This window comes from Furipterus horrens, unplaced genomic scaffold (genome assembly GCF_987537825.1).
Source record: "Furipterus horrens unplaced genomic scaffold, mFurHor1.1.pri manual_scaffold_9, whole genome shotgun sequence".
In the NCBI taxonomy this organism is placed as follows: domain Eukaryota; kingdom Metazoa; phylum Chordata; class Mammalia; order Chiroptera; family Furipteridae; genus Furipterus; species Furipterus horrens.
Genome location: NW_028327179.1, coordinates 7,034,674 through 7,052,090, shown reverse-complemented (window position 1 = coordinate 7,052,090; position 17,417 = coordinate 7,034,674). Strand labels below are relative to the sequence as shown.

At 42.6% G+C, this 17,417-nt stretch overlaps 1 protein-coding gene across 1 annotated transcript in view; it reads right to left on the bottom strand.

Annotated features, from left to right (window-relative positions):
• The window catches only part of DPY19L1 (dpy-19 like C-mannosyltransferase 1), a 67,391-nt gene that overhangs the window by 10,509 nt on the left and 39,465 nt on the right, over window positions 1–17,417 (bottom strand). Inside the window, exons 10-18 of the mRNA XM_090287030.1 lie at window positions 16,635–16,712; window positions 12,560–12,646; window positions 10,486–10,545; window positions 9,863–9,943; window positions 8,710–8,811; window positions 4,315–4,386; window positions 2,351–2,400; window positions 1,164–1,188; window positions 139–258 (exon numbers count right to left, since the gene is read on the bottom strand). Coding sequence (XP_090143156.1) covers window positions 139–258; window positions 1,164–1,188; window positions 2,351–2,400; window positions 4,315–4,386; window positions 8,710–8,811; window positions 9,863–9,943; window positions 10,486–10,545; window positions 12,560–12,646; window positions 16,635–16,712 — 675 coding nt within the window. The remainder of the gene's footprint in view (window positions 1–138; window positions 259–1,163; window positions 1,189–2,350; window positions 2,401–4,314; window positions 4,387–8,709; window positions 8,812–9,862; window positions 9,944–10,485; window positions 10,546–12,559; window positions 12,647–16,634; window positions 16,713–17,417) is intronic.

Sequence of the window (17,417 nt, the reverse complement as noted above, 5' to 3'; positions counted from 1 at the left end):
AGGAATAATCAGTACAGAACCAGGGAGGACTTTAATGATAACCGTTTAAAGACCCCTGGGAAATCCGGTGCCGCTTCCCGGTAACCAGGCTGTGGAACAATGGCAGCAGCTGCGACACCTGCGTGCCCCTCGCCTCACCTGCCGTGAGCAGATCAGAGCAGCCATGACACACATGTGCGGGGTCAGAAAGAGCTTCAGCCTCATGATGAGAATGCCCAGCGCCGTGTAGGCCACCAGCTGCAGGACGTGGTAGACCAGCTGAAAGGAAAGGGAGGTCACTGTCACTCCCGCTGCGTGGGAAGGTCAAGACTATCTTGTTAAAATGGCGAATATACAGGAAAGGGCACTTTTTCTTACTGACAATATTTTAATTTCTGAAATAAACAAGTCTTGAGATTCACTTTCCAACTTCTCCATTTTAGCAGAGGGCTACAATTATAAAATCACTAAGCAAGAGGGTCTGCAGCTCTTCTCAGGGCCACGCCCGCCCTCAGGGAGCCCACGTTTCTACGGTTCTGCCCCGGCTCAGTGCTCCCACCCGGCCACCGCAGGGAGGAGGAGACGCGGGGACGCGGAGATGCAGGAACCACAAGTGACGGCTGTTCCAGGCCCCCGAGTTCTGCCTTGGGACAGCCATCAAAACCCAGCAGTACAGCATTATTAACTACAGACACCATGCTTTTGCTAGGAGAGTAGATCTTAAAATCCTCATCAGAAGGAAAAATAATAACTTTCGTAACTAAGTATAATGACAGATGTTAACTAGACTTATGTGGTAATCATTCTGCAGTGTACACACATCCAAACCGTTATGTGTTGTACCTTGAAACTATAATATAATGTGATATGTCAATCGTACCTCAATTAAAAAAAGAGAGAAAGAGAAAAAAACAAAACACCAGACTGAACCTCCGGGAGCCAGGAGGGGCTCCCAGCCTCTCAGTGGGCTCCAACGATAACCCGCCGGGACTGTGGGCAGGACCAAGGAGGACCGAGGAGTTCCCTACTTAACAAATGGATGCACGTGTCTGTAGTATGTGCTCTCACAGGAGTGCACACAGGCCTATCTGGAAGATAATTAACGGCATTACTAGCTGGCACTAGAAAGTCCAAATGTATACAAACATTAAAATGAGGGACATTTTAGTAACATGAGTCTTTACCTCTCCTTGATCAAGCTGGTGTTTTCTGAAATGGGAAAAGAAATACTGTTAAATCACTGTGGAGGCAGTTGCTTCAATTATTTGCATTTGTATCTTACAAATAGGAGTTTTACAACTTCTGTAAGATTCCCGCAGGGCACATTATGTAAATCAAAATAACTATAAAAGTTACAAACCAAAACTGGAGGGGGGGGGGGCGTGGGGGAGAACGGGACGACAATGCTGCACATCCTGAAGAAGGCCCACACGCCAAAGAGACAAGGAATCTACTCAGAGATGATGGTCAGGGAAGGCTTCCTGAAGGAGGTGACATTCACACAAGCATTAAAAAAGTTGGCCGTGCAAAGAGCCAGGCTGTGGGGAACAGGGCGCAGTCACGGGTGCAGGACTGCAGAGGCAGGAACAACTCGCTGTACGTGGTTCAAAAGCGTAACGGAGGCCGCGGGACAGGAGTGTGGTGGGCAAGGGCAAGGGTTATTTTTCTCTCCACTGTCTGTATGTGTCCTTCACTCATTTTCCTAATGAGTTTTTAGTATTTTTCTTATTAATAGAAATTCTTCATACGTGGCAATCATTAGCCCTTTGTCGTTTAAATACAAGTATTTTCCCCAATTTGTATTTTTCTTTGAACAATACTTATAGTGCCTGACCAAACCAAAGTACGTTTCTGGTTAACACCATCATCGTTTCTTCTAGCTTACAGACTTTTATGTCATACTTAACAAGGCCTCTCTACTCCTAAAATTATAAAAATAATCTCTTGGTTAATTTTGAGGTTTCGCTTATTTCTGTATTTAAATCTTTGCTTCATCTGGACTTTATTTTGCATAAGGAGTGAGATATGGGTCCATTTTTGTGGTCTCTGCTCTTCCCTTGATAGGCAGCCCTTGTGCCCTGACAGCACGCACGGAACACTTGACTCTCCCTGCTGAACGGAAGCCCGACGCGCGTCCCCAGGTACAGGTCATGGGGCGGGCAGCTGTCAGGTGGGGCCTGAGGTGTGACTAAGTGACATGCTGGGCTCTGCACAGGTAAGAAATGCGAAAAGCAAAGAAGGGGATGACAAAATCAAAGACGCCGATCAGCAAACGTCAGGTACACAGCACGTCACTGTACAACGAACACGCTATTAATGTCTACTTTGTCATAAATGGAGGAAGTAACGGAACGACTGATAGCACACTTACCTGACATGTGTCTGTTGTTTCGTTAAGACACCCCACATGTCACTAATAATCTGCCAAGAGATTTTTAAAAGCACTTTAGGATAGCTGTTTTTGGAAAAGCAAAATTTTAATTCAAGTGTCTTCTAAACTGTCAAACCTTTGCTTAAATAAAAGCACGGAGGTAAGAGCCAGCTCGGAGAGCAGTAACCACAACAACATCACACCCCATCGGCACAGAACCTGAGCACAGCTCGTACCCAACGGCCCTCTTCAGGCACAGTTACCGCCCTCACTTTGTAAATGAGAAACGGGCTCAGGTGGAGCAACTGACCTCCAGGAAGGTGGTGCAGCATCGCTAGGTCTTCAGACCTGACCCTCGGCTTCCGAGTCACCTTCAGCGACATCCACCACACAAGGTGTGGGCGAGGCCTCCCTCAGCCACAGACCCCCAGGACTGGAGGACGGGCTCAGGGACTGGGCAGCATAGCTCATCTGCCGCTGTGTTTTTGCGTTTAGCAGTGACCAGCGGCCATGTAACCTGAAACCCTCTCCCTGGGCGCAGTCCTCCAGGACGCTGGGGGCAGGGGTTAACCCAGCTCTAGGAAGAAGCACGGGCCACGGCCCGAATCTACAGCACCTTCCTGATTAGTCTGGATCAATTCTGATCAAAGGCCCTGCCACCTGGAATTGGCCATAATCCTAAGGAGCCAAAATGAATATAATCTTCTTTCCGAGTGACAGGCTTTTCAATATGTGAAAATCATTATCCTCTTTCCATTCGCATCTATCTTAAGCCAAACATCCTACTTCTTTACCCCGATCTAATAGTTTCTGTCGCCTAGCTATCCAGGTGGCTATCTTTCTAATGCCTCTGGATTGCCAGCATTGGTATTTTTTATTTCCTTCTGGTGCAGACCCACCTAAAGTGTGCAAGTGCAGAGGGAGCACAGAGCTTGACCCGCAGCACAAACCAATGACTCCTGACCCTGGTGGACATGAAAGGGCTGACGCTCCAGAGCAGGAGGCCATGCGATGCCCAGGGAGGAGGGACGTGCGCGGCCTGATGCTCGCTGTCCCACTGTATTCCCGTGCGCAGGATGGAAGGCCGCTAACCACCTCTCTGATCTTCCAATTCTGCATCAGTCAAAATGGGGATAATAACATCTGTGCACCTCACAGGGCTTTCAAATAACCAGCTGAACTAACGCATGTGGATGCTTTGGGGAAGTACAGACTCATAATGTGAACAATAATGATAGTGGTGAATGTTCTACACATATACGACATGGTGTTAAACCAGAAATCACTAGCTACAAATCAGAAAACTTTCAGGGCTCATTATCTGTTTTTCTATTACAGATTAACTCAATACATTCTCTCGAAACACCTGCAGTGCGCTTAGCAATTCTTAAAAAGAGAAAAGCAAGACCATCCCAGTGCTCTTTGCTAAAGATTGCAGCTTCCCTGCCCGGCTTTGTATCCGGGCTTCGGGTTTCATTATCGAAGCCAAGCCAACCATTTTATTGAGTTTAATAATACATGGTTAATGTTCTATTTTTTCCTTTTGATTAATAATAAGTTCCATCTAGGAGTTAGTGAACACTGCACAAATGACTCAGGAAGGCATATACTAAGGATTTTAGGGGACTATTACATAAAAGTTAAAAGCAAGTCAGTAATCATTTTCACAGGTAAAAACAATTGTCCCTGGGTCAATAGGGCCTCTTTGATCTTGCCTTTCAAACATGTGACCAACAGTTGAGCCGTCCTCTTTTCTTGTATCTGTGGTAAGCTGGCAGGCAGCAGAATATTTTTTAGGCTTGTAAATGTTCATCCAAGGCTATCAGTAAGAAAACACAGGCTAGGTTTCCATAAATCCATACAGAATGTTCTGTCAGATTCACATGTAGCCTAGTATACTAACTCCCACGTAGAAACAGGACAATGTTTTATTAGAGCCAAGGGTTCTTAGGAGACAGACATACCTTGCGGACAATTGCAATAAACACAATGAGGACGACTGGAAGCAACAATGTCTTCGTGTACCTCAGCGGGGTCTGAAATTCACAGAGGTGTCTCGTTAGAGGACGGCGTTGTTCTGAACAGACAAAATTTCCCTTCAAATAATAATCCAAGTGAATGGAACCACGAGCATTCACTCAGCGAGGATCAGCTCTAACCGCGACTCCCGTCAGAAAGACGGACATGCGTTTCCACAGAAACAGATGTCCCGGAACGGGGGGCTGGAAACGCTAACAGACAGAGTCCCCGAACACGGGTACGTGCAAAATGAGATGGGAGGGGTTTCTGTCCCACTTTGGCAACTGCTTTCCTAACTAGGGGGCCCAACTTACTCCGCACCCGCAGCCAGAACTCCTTCCAATGGCTTGAGCTTAACCTGAATATTTTGTGGAATGAACACCTGTACCCACAATCCCAAAACACACATACACACACACACACACACGCACACACTCGCACACACATGCACATGCACACACACACACACGTAATGACCAATGTTTACAAGAAGAATTAACAACACTCTGGCATATTCTTTAGTAACATAAAAAATTGCACAAAAACTTAAGTGATAAAGACCTATACATGGCAATCCTATCCATCTTTCAATAATTGGAAGTCACGGTCTTAAACAATCCTGAACTCGAAATTTATAAACTACAGTTGATTTGCTTACCACCAATGCTTTCCCTCATAAAACAATTCTATATTATTGAGTCAAATAATGTACATTTTCCCTAATATGTTTATAAAGAGAAACCTAGTTCCAACTGTAATAAAAATACTGGTACATTTTAATTCCACAAAATATACAGTAAGTAGAATTTTATGATTTTCCTTCTCATTAGTCCAATTTCTCTCATTTATTATTCTGTATTAAATGATCAATTTTAATCATTTATTACACAAAATGCATACTTCATAAGTTAGAAGTCCTATTAAATTTAAGTGTTTTTAATTTACTGTTTACCTTTATAAACATTTGCACAGTACTTAATATTTTATTTATTTATTTATTTTGAAGAGTCAAGATTTTATTCACTTGGACATACTGTCAGTACTTAATATTTTAAAATATATAAATATATATTGCAAATTTTAAATTATCTTAATCTAAGCAAAAATCATAACTGAGACTACCTTATAACATTTTAAAAATTAGATATTTTCTACTAACAACAAATGTAACAAAAGTTGTAAGATACAGGTGTTTACCTTAAAAAGTTAATGTATCATAAGTGTGTTACAAGCATTTAACAAAATTTAACAGTGTTCAGAAAATTTTAATATTATGTTCCAAAAGTTTAAAAGGCATTTTAAAATATTTCTCTTTCAAAGAAAATCAGATTAACATCAGGCTTTGACAGAAATACTTCTGACCAGAAGACAGTGGAGTAACTTACTTAAGAGACTCAGGACAAGATACTGGGTCAAAGACTTGCATCGGGCCAAACTGACCGTCATGTAGAAAAGCCACTGATAAAATATTTTGAACATGTAAACACTCAGGACTGTTGCTCCCGTGAGCCCTTCCTGAGGAGCCCACCGGAGACAAGCCTCACATAACCCAGGAAAGGCAGGAGGGCTTCCTGGGGACCCAGCCAACTACAGCAATGCTGGGGAAGTCGGGGTGACAGAACAGGCCGAGGAATCCCATGTTCTGACAATGACGGTGCAGCGGGACTGAAAAGCGGGGTGAGGGGGGGAGAGAACACAGGAAGTGAAGGACTCCCACTGGGTACAGTATTCCAGCAAATGGGAAGCGGCGAGGAGGAGGGAAGAGACGAGAAGTGACTAAGCTCAGTACAGCCCTCGGGGGGGGGGACCCCCAGGAGGGACTGAGGGTGACGTGCAAAGTATTAGCATAAAGCAAAACTATAAAGCTTCCCCCACATCCGAAGATAAACCAGAGAGGGTGTGCAGAGCACCAACGCAACGGAAGCACACTTCACGGCGTGGTATGCGTGTGTGCAGCAGTGACCTTCCGTTTGAATGTCTTTGGAAGTCTTGATTTTATTCTAAGCACACACAAGGGGTTCTATGTGCTCACTGGGAAAACCGGGAAACGCAGAGAAAATAAAGGCGGCAATTTCACATTTAAGCAGTCACCAGCATTTCTGCCCCAACGGGTTGTCCGTTTGTGTCCTTTACATACTTCTGCATGTGTGTGGGGGTCGGGGGGTCTTTTTGGTGCGGGGCGCGGGGGAGCAGTGAGAGTTCTTGGTAATTTTTAACCGTTTTAATTAAACAAGCTCCTGTACTAATTATATTAATCTCCAGTTTCATTTGTTATATTTAAGGCAAGAATCATCCCAGTTAGTCATCTGGTTTTCGGTTTTTCCAATATCTAATGTACAGACGTTTTCCGTTACATGCACACAAATCTATTACTCACTCTCGTATGCGCTGGGATTATGCTCATTAAGAAATGGAGTTAATGTTCATGGAAATGTCTCTCAGATTTATTTTTCAGGCTTAATTTTTAACACATGAATTAACTGAAGTAAAGTTTGGACACAAAGCTTTAAATGGACTCCGCCCCCCCAAAAAACAATATTCCTGGAATCATACATATTTTATCCACGGATCTGTGTGCTCTCTTCACGTCAGGCTGAGCACACACTCATAACCGTAGTTAAGTATGCGCACACGGGTCTATCCGGCATTGTCTGTTTCTGACCATAAAAACGTCCCTCTCTCAGGTCCTTATACTTCCAATACCACTATCCATTTTCTCATCTAAAACGGAAAGACCCCCTTGTTGAGTTTCCTTTCTTTTAATAGCATAATACAATAAATATATGATTACTGTAGAAAATTTAGGAGATGCAAATTACCAAAAAAGTTAATTATTGATTATCTCCCCACCCAGAAACCACTGTTAAAATTTTGCTCTTACACGCTAACGTTATAATTAAATCGTACCATTCTGCACGCCTATTATACATCTTAAGTGTCTTTCTCAGTCAGGACACTGTCCTATTCAGTTGCTGCTTTCCCCACCACATGGACGGGACATAGCACACAATGGACACACTCTGACTGGCACTGTCCCTGGAATGTCCCTGTGGAGATGGGCAAGGGCAGGCTGGGGACGTCCCTGTGGAGCTGGACAACGGCAGGCTGGGAAGAGCTCCGCCATTTCCTGCCAATCGACAGAAGTCGGGCCATGACCCTGGGAACAGCTGCTTCTCTCGCGGGACCGCGGTTCCCACTGTCAGGCTGCAGCGGCACACGCGTCCTCACTCACGCTAAAGGGCTCCTGTGCCCTAACTCCCTGCCGATGCTGTACCCTCTCCTTGCTTCACCACCTTCCTGAAGGAGTCCTGTCTATTAATGTGCTCTTTAATGTCTTGCAAGACGCTCCCCCGTGCTGTCTTCGCGCGGGGCCACCACCACCATCCGCGCCCTGTCACCAGCCGCGTGTGTCGCAGGCGTGCGCCAGAACACGGGGGACGGCGACCTGGAGCCAACAGGACGGCAGGCTGCCTTTCTAGGGTCTGCGGTATGGCGTGCTCGGGCCACTGGTCTGTAACGCAGGACACGGCTCACCCGTGGGGGTCGAGGGAGAAAATGAAAGTGCGACAGCGTGTCATTGGCCAGTTTAACACACAACACACACGGTTTTGAAGAAACATGTCTCACAGACAACGAGATATCATAAAGCAGCAGGCCACGTCGATGGTGTAAAAAGACACATATATACCTGGCTGTTGCACCAAACCGCTCATAAGGTACTGCAAACAGTACTTCCTACAGAATGTTAAACTACAAAGGGCTTTCCTAGGCACCTCGGTCTGCGCTCACTCATCTGCCCGGGGTCTGCCGCTGGAAACCAGTAGCTGAGACACAAAGAATGGGGGTCCTCAGTTCAAGGGCATCGCGTGATGCCCCAGACTTGCCCCACAATCCACTGAACTCCTCTGGTTCCCTTCCCAACACCTGAATGCAGTTTTAAAAGAAAAACGTTGTTGGAATAAGAAACTTGGACGCTCTGACTTCAAAGCCACGAGGCCGTCCCAGCAGCGCACCTCAGCGCCGGGGGACGTAAGAGCCGCGCTTCGCTGAAGTAACGCTGGGCCCGAAAGGAGGCCCCTTGCAAGGCCTCGGCGTTTCCTCGCCCCAAAAAGCTGCTGGTCTGAACGCACGCTTCTACATTATCCAAGTGAGGAAAGGGCACATTCACCAGGGAGCCGTGCTAATGCGAATAGGAACAGCTTCCTCGAAGCGGCCAGGTTTTTCTTTTCCTTTAAACGTAGGTAACAGCATAGAGCACAGAGTCGGAAATAGCAGGAACATCCTTTCTGAGAAAGGAACGAACCAAAGCCTAAGGGAAAAGACCATAAATCGCATCTTACCTCCTTTTCCATGAAGTCAAACTCTGCTGCGCACGTGTACAATAAAGTATCAAAGTCCTTGTAACTGAAGAATTTGGACGTTAATAAGTTGCCAATATGAGCCTAGAAAGGAATGAAAGGAGGCACCATTAGACTCCGCCGCCACAGATGGCAACGGTGCACTTTAACCTTAACGGTATCTAAAAGCGGCTGTCCCTACATCATAGAGCTCGCTGTCCCCACACAGGGAGCTTGCGCTAAGTGAGAAAACGCTGTGCCCTCCCACCTCCCAGCCCTCCCTTCTGCTGACAAATAGAGCTCCAGCAACACCCTGGCTTCCAAGATCGATCATCTCCTCGAGTTCTCCCTGCTCCGGGTGCTAAACCTGGTGCAATTCCTGACACAGGACCTCCTCTGCTGGAGGCCAGCGGGACGGGCGCCCTGGTAACACAGACCCCTTGGTCACTCGTAAAAGGACCCAGCGCGACAGAGCAAAGACGAGGACGCAACTCAGATTTCTGGAGAGGGAACGGAAGGTGCTGCGAGGAGCAGGGAACGGGCGGGCCTTGGGATGGCACGCACTTCCCACCCACGATGACACCTGTATTGATCGTTACACGGTCACCAGGTGCTCCCGCTCACATGGGCCCCCCAACGCCCCCCACAGAAAGCCACAGGAGGAGCGTAGATTATTTTCCTTTAACAAATGAGCCATTTGCCAAATTTTCAATTCGCTGTGGTCTAAAAAAGCAAGAACCAAGGACGGCAGCGGGGTGGGGGGTTACATCTAAAGCAAACCGTTAACTGAAATCCCAGATGGCATCAGGACAATGGGGGGACCAGGGTGAGGGCAGGGGCTGAGGGGTGGTGGGGACGCACTGAGGACTCAAAACACCCTCTCCTGCCGGAGGAGAAATGGGTGCTTATTAGTTTAAGGAATCAATAGGGAGAACAGATAGCACCTAAAACAGATAAGAAAATGGTCCCTTTAATGAAAAGGAGAAAAAAAGTCTAAAAAGCAAGTAAAACACGAACTGGATAGACTAAAAAACAGATGAATACTTCACCTGGGAATCTGGCTTAAATAGTGGCATTTTACTAACTGAAGTAATTTGTTTTTTAGTCTGTCTGGGTCTTCTCAAGCCTTTCAAGTCTAAGCAAAAAATGTACTTACATCATCTGCAATGCCGAAGAGTTTAGATGTCAAATACTTGAGTAGGACAGTTCCAAATAACCAAAAGCATCCTTGGATAATCTACAAAAGAAAAATAAGGCCAAACAAAATAAATCGATACTTCCTACAGCCATTTCATAGACATAGTCTAGGAGGGAAAAAAAATGCTTTAATCACATGTTGAATAAATATCTCCCTGTCCAAGAGAAAATGCTAAAAAAAGGAATGCACCTTAAATTAAAACAATGTTTAATCAGGGAGCTATCACTAAAACTAAAAATAAAGCATACAATCTTATTATAAAAATTAACATACTTTACAGAAGATTTATACAGCAATTGCAGTTAAAGTCCTCGTCTACCAACATTTCTTACACAGGTACTACTCCTTAGCAAAAACATGGATAAAAAATAAAACTGAAATTCTTTTAACTACCTATCAAATATTAATCTTAATGTGTGTCATGAAAAGGGCAATTCTGTACATTAAAACTGAGCTCTTGTATGTTATAAAACTGTTAGGTCCCCTGAATTACAGAGATCGTTTCATTAAAAGTAAAACATAAAACCAATGACATATTTTAGAGAAGAAAAACGCATGCATTCAGATAGATTGATTCTTACCCATAAACTAAGCTCAGATACATTTATTTTCAGGAAATGTGGTTTCATTGCCAGTACGCCCTGCATGGAGAAAATAACACAGCATACAGTGAATACTTACAAATTCAAGTGCCAGGAAGCACCTCTAAATAAGACTCTAACATTCAGCACACTGGGGATGTCCCACACAGCGGCACCAGCCGCTCACTGAGTTCAAGAACAAGCCCTATTTTAACCACAGGGGATCAGGCTTGTTAGCGACTTCATGTAGTTGAAAACAGAATCACATAATAACATTTATGAGTGATTTTTGTGTCTCGGATTCACCTAGGAATCAAGAAGTAGGAAATGAATTCAGAATTTTAGACATATCTTCCAGTCATAAGATTTTTCTTAAGTTAAATATTATTAACTCTTAGGATAAACTACAGTAAGTTTTTAACGGATCAATTAAATGCTTCATTAAAAATTTCATGTCTTTCCAAGTATATAATAGATTCTCAAAATATAATACCTAGAGGGATCTAACTTCTACTTCAAACTTGGCAAAAATATAGTCAGAGATCAAAACATAAATACATGAACCCAAATGAAATCTTTTCAGAAATTTCTGAATATCTATGAACACAAATGTGTTAAGATTCATGTTTCAAAGTGGTAACTATAAATAAAAATAAGAAAACGTTTGTTTATGGTTAAATATGCAAAAACATGCTATATTTTGTAACTGTTGGCATCACTTATTTTTATACGACTCTATGAAACACAGATAAATATGCATAACCCATACCTACAACACACCTCAGTGTCAAGCACTTAGTAGGGAACCTGACACACTGTAGGTGCTCAACTAACAAAGCCCAATTTCCTGCAAAATGGACTTAGATTTTACTGATGTGCGATCTTCCGTTCAATGGCTTCCCTGGAACACACAAGTCCCAAGAGTCATGTACTTGAACCTGAGCATTAGCAGGCCTTGCCCGTGTGTACATGTTAAGATAGTAAATTGAGGACATTTTCACATTTCCTAATTACACGCATAATTTCACTCACTGTGAAAACTATCACTCATCTCAAAGCACAGCAACTCAGGTAATGAATTGTTCTGTCACTGTTGAAAACACAGCAGCACCATATGCTATTGCTAATTTTTGTGACTATACTTGAATCACACAACCTGAAAGGCTGGTGCTCCAGACTGAAAAGAAGCCTATCTTTGAGAAATAAGATCTTAGAAAAACATTACTTGTAAAATGAGACAAAGAAACAGGAGGTTCCAAATCTGCTAATGGGTTTTAAAAATCAAGAAAGCCAAAATGATCTGAGTAATTTAAATAACTACTCAGGAAATAGTATGCATGTCAATTAAGATAGTACAACGTGCTTCTGTCTTCCAGAAACCAATCTATACTAAATACAGAAATAATTTCTTTCTTCTTAGGGTTGCAAAATATTGTAATGGTGAAACCCATTAGTAAAAACGGCGTAGCTACTTCTGGAAGTCCTTAAATTCAGGGAAATTTATATTTAGAAAGTCACGCTACCGGAGTAGCAAAGGAGGGAGGTGGCCTTTCACTGTCTGCTCTAACTCTGCACCACAGTCTCCTGATCGTCCCAATCGGAAGTGACTCAGAAAACTGCAACTGAATCATCACCTGATTTAAACTATCTGAATACTTCACACAAATAAACACGAGGGAAAACCCTGAAAACCCAAGGCCGCAGGCCCCCGATCCTGGGCAATGGGAAGGAGAGACTGCGGAGATACCCAGGGAGGAAAGGGGATCAGAGAGCGGAGCAGGAATAGGGTAGAAACTGAAGAGGAGAAAGGGCAAAGGAAAAAGAAGAAAGCACAGAAACCTTTCTACAACTAACCCTGGGACCAAACTAGGCAACGAGGCGAGGGGCCAGGCCTCCCCCGGGGACCCTCTGCCATGTTTCTTTGTGGTTCTGGAGGCGAGCACTGGAAGACTCGGTCACGGGGAGATGCACGCAGTAACACACTGAGGGAGTCCCTCACAAATCCCAAATGGGTGAGGAAGAAATCGATAAACCATTAATTTTAAAAACAGCCGTCTACTCAGAGAACACTTACCCAAATAATCACCAAAGAGGAAGCATAATAAGAAGTTAATAACATTGAGTTTCCAAACATCAAAACAAAACAAAGTGCAAGAGAAATCTGGAAAAATCCAAGAAAAATATAATTAATGCACATAAAACAAAAACAAAAAAATTTCATTATTATACTGGAAATTGCACATGCCCGTGGAAAATAAAATTCAAACTGTTCAAAAGGGAACCTATAATGAGAATGGCCCACATCCAACCCGAACGATCACCAATAGCAATACTTTCTGGTGTCTCCTTCCAGACATTTACATGTACAAATGCTAGTTTATTTATTTTTTTTAAACCACAAGTGGAAACTTGTCCCATAAGCTCTGATATCACTGCTTGCTTTTACTCTTCGTTTGTTTCAGAGAGCTTCCCTATCAATCCAGACTGATCTAGTTCATTCTGTTGAATAAATGTAACCAGTCCTCCAACTATGGCTGAACACTTCATGCTTTCCAGTTCTGTTCTGTTCTTATTTTGGATTTTTCTATACAAACCCTGCGACGGTAAACATCCTTCTGTGCATATCTTACATACACGTCCATACAGTTGAGGATAAATCACTAGAGGTGAAATTTATGGATTAAAGGTACACATTTTAAAATCTGAAGAGCAAATTGCCATGCAAAATATTGTACCATTTTACTCTCCCACAAATAGGGCATGGAAGTTCCTACAGATACACGTTTCTGCCAACACTGTGTATGTATTATCCTTTTAAGTATCTGCCAAATCTAAGAAAAATGTTGCTTCATTGTTTTATTTTCTGTTCTTTTAATAATGAGTGAGACGTAGCATCTTTTCTTCTATTTGCTGTTAATGTCATTCTTATTCTGTTGTGAGTGTGTGTGTGTGTGTGTGTACAAACTATCTAGTCCTACTGTCCATTTCTCTATTGAGTTTTGGTTATTTTCCTTAAAATCTCTATATATTTATAGAATATAACTCATTATGAAGCAAACACTGTAAATATTTTTATACACACTGATTTTGAAAATGTGGTATGTGTGCATATATATGAATATACAGGGGTGGGCAAACGTAGGTCTACAGTTGTGAGTACATAAAATACAGACTTTATCCTTGTTTATTATTGCATCATTTATTTGCATTACAATTGTAAACCTACTTTTGCCCACCCCTGTATATGTAAGAATATACTAATACATGAACATATATGTGAATATATATATGACACTATTCAGCCATAAAAAAGAAGGAAATCCTGCCATTTGCATCAGCATGAATGGACCTTGAGAAAACTATGCTGAGTGAAAAAAGCCACTTAGGAAAAGACAAATACTGCATGATTTCACTTATAGGAAGTACCTAGAATAGTTAAGGGCACAGACATAGGAAGCAGAATGCGGGGGTGGTTTCCAGGGGCTGGGGGAGCAATGGGGAGAGGGAATTGCTGTTTAATGGGGACAGTTTCCACTCCGCAAGATGTAGAGTTCTGGAGGTGGCCGGTGCTGACGGTTGCTTAATACCATCATTGAGGTATTAATAGGATGAGTCTGGATGTTCTTAATATCACTGAGATGTGCACGCAAGAAGATTAAGATGGTACACTTCACATTATGCAGTTGACCACGATCTAAAGAAATTGGGAAAAACCCTTTTTGGAGAAATCCTATTTTTTCCCCTTTATGCAATATAGGAATTAGAGAAGAGATAATGGAGGAGGATGTTCCATATTTAGTAAGTCCCACCAGAAAGCATGAATCACTCACCCAAGAGAAGCTCTACTACAAAGTAGACCTGTGTAATGTTAGCACTTCCGTAACTCTGAGTCCACGTCCTCATCTTAGCTGCCTATGTGACTGTGTGACTGATGGAATCTAAAGGCACTGAGATTTTACTGCAACGTTAGGAAACGGTATTAAACAGTTTGGGGGCAAAATAAGCCACGTGTAAAAAAGAAGTTACTGTCCAATCCCATCCGTGAACAGATACTGAAAAATCCCAACAAAATAATATTATAGCAAAGTAAATCCAGCACTGAATACAAGATGTGTTTAGGAGAAAAGCGAGGTTTCTTAATGTAGAAAATCTATCAGTATATTTCATCGCTGTAACGTATTAAGCAGGGAGAAGTACATGAGGTCATCTGGAAAGATGCAGAACAGCATTTGATGATGAAGTGTAGCCCCTATAAACTTCTTTTGAAAGGTGCTCAGAGCATGATGAGGGCATGTGGAAAGGACAAAGAAGACAGCGTCAAGTGGGCTCGGTAAGGGAACAATTCAAGCATCAAAATGGATAATGAAAATAGTGGAATATACTGCAGTGACTAAAACAGATGCCATCTCTCTTAGACAGAGAGAAAAACTGGCAAATGATATGAATAGGAATGTCACAAAAAGGGAAACACAGAGGACCCACAAACACATCAAAAGATGTTCAGCTTCCCTGCGAGAGAGAAAATACAAATGAAAGTGGTAAGATACCATTTTATACTTATCAGATTGATAAAACAGAAAAGGATGTAGAAAAACATTAACTGCTGTACATTACTGTTTGAAGTAGTCTAATCAGTTTTGAAAAACAATACAGTGTTAAATTATGAATTGGAGCATGTATATAATTCACCACCCAGAAATTCTCCTACTATATAAACACCCCGGAGAAATTCAATACCAGAAGGTACGTGTAAAAATGTACAGCATTACTCAAAAAAGAAAAAAAAGAGGGAAAAAACCTAAGTGTCTTTCAATGAGAAAATGGGTAAATCAATTGTGTTTTATTTATACAATGGAAAATATGAAACAAAGACATTGTCTAAACTCCAGCAACAGAGGAATCCCAGAAACCTGGGTAAAAATCTAAGTCTCAAAAAATTATACAAACCTTGAAAGCAATATTAATATTTAGCAATGAGAGTACAGGGTGATGGGGGCAGAAGTCGGTTTACAGTTGTGAGTACGAGACACAGAGCTTATCTGGTGTTTTCATTTATTACTGTATCATTTTCCATGCGAACACATGCCCCGCCCTGTGTACTACGTAGGAACGCACAGGGCCAGGTCACGAAGGAAAGCCCGCCACGCCTCATGTCACAGGCCAGGACAGCGGTTCTCCCATGGACAGGTGGCGAGGATGCCCACGGGGCTTCGAAGCAAGAATGGCTCTAGTTTTCAACTGGCTGTTCACGTCATAACTTTGTTTGTAACTACCCTAGATATTAAAAACGCCCTTTTATATGTATCAATTGTTAGAGGGTAAAAAATAATAATGGCATAGTGTAGTAACATTAAAATTACAGGAAAAAAACATCAAAATTTTAAGAACTAACGGCAAAAAAAGAAGACAAATGTTTTTAAAGAATAAACACTCCTCAAAACCAGCCCCCCTCCCCAAGCTTAGGATACTTGCTCCAGAGGTCTCACGGACCCAAAATATCCCTCTCCGGAAGCTACTTAGCAAACTCCCTGTCCGTCCCCCACGACCTCGGCTCCACGCCCCATCTCGGCAGAGCGGCCCCGACTGCCTGGGTCGCTACCTCAGCTGCACCCCCCGACACTGGCAGTGCTGAGCTCCCTGGGGGACCAGGACTTGTCCTTTCCTTTTGTCAACATACTGAACTATTCACCGATTCACTGTATTTATCATTCGTCCTCTGCCTGCTCTCTTCCTCCTCTCCACTAGAACGTAACCAGCATGGATGCTGGGATCTTTGTAGCTCTATTCATGGTATGTCCCACGGGGATGACAGTCAGCGCTCAGTGAATGAACATTCCACACCCTTTTAATAGAAGGCCCCTGGATAACGCATCACTTCGTGCTTCTCTTTCATGAATTACCTCTTATGGATAACGCATAAAAGTCAGGCGCAACCACCTCGAATCAGATAAAATGACCCAACCTAGAACTCCGCAGCAGCCTACTTAAGACAAGGTCTCTCCATTGCATCGCGGTTTTTGAATGACACTCGTTTTAGTCATGGAATCAAGTTATGACTAGTTTCAACCATAAGCCAATCAAATACTAATCAGGAATCTGTTTTAAGATCAACTCAAAGGGGAAAAAAAGACTACTTTAAAAGTCATTACCATGTGGATATAAATGATCTTCCGTAATTTGCATATATCGATGTAGCCCACGACATACACCGTGAATAACGATGCAATCTGAAATTGAAACAGAAGCGGTTAAAAACAAGAATTATATATACAGCGCACAGCTATAAGGATAAAAGACTATTTTTATTGTTGTTTCCAATTAATTTTTATTTATTTTGAAAGTGAGTTCTTCAGTTACCCTCTTACGCAACAATTTCTCATTGAATATGGTCATTACCGTATTCCCTCACTTACCGCCGGTATTACGTTCCAGACCCCTGCGAAGTAGGAACCTTACATTTATTCTACACTCTTAGACCTACGTAACTTTAACAACATACGTATACAGTACCGCAAAGTCCCGCGATATAGCAAAAAATCCACGATATAGCAAAAAATCCACGATAAATAATTAAATATAATATTTTTTTAAATCCCACGATACAGTGAGGCCGCGATAAGTGAACCGCGATATAGAGAGGGACTGCTGTGTCTTAATATAGCAAATATTGGTTGATTTTTCTTTTCCATACACAGTTCTCTCAATGAACCAAATTATCTGCTTTGTCAAGTATCCAAAACAATACCCAGCTTAACGTCAGTGACTGAAAATGTAATTATAACACATGATGAGTAGGACATAATCAGAAAAGGCACATGAAACTCAAAAATAATTATGTGATCATGTGTGTATAAAAACACATTAAGTTCCGCTGGTTAGTCGCTCTTTACAAGTATCTCCATTAGTGTTCTCTCTCTTTCATACAAATATTC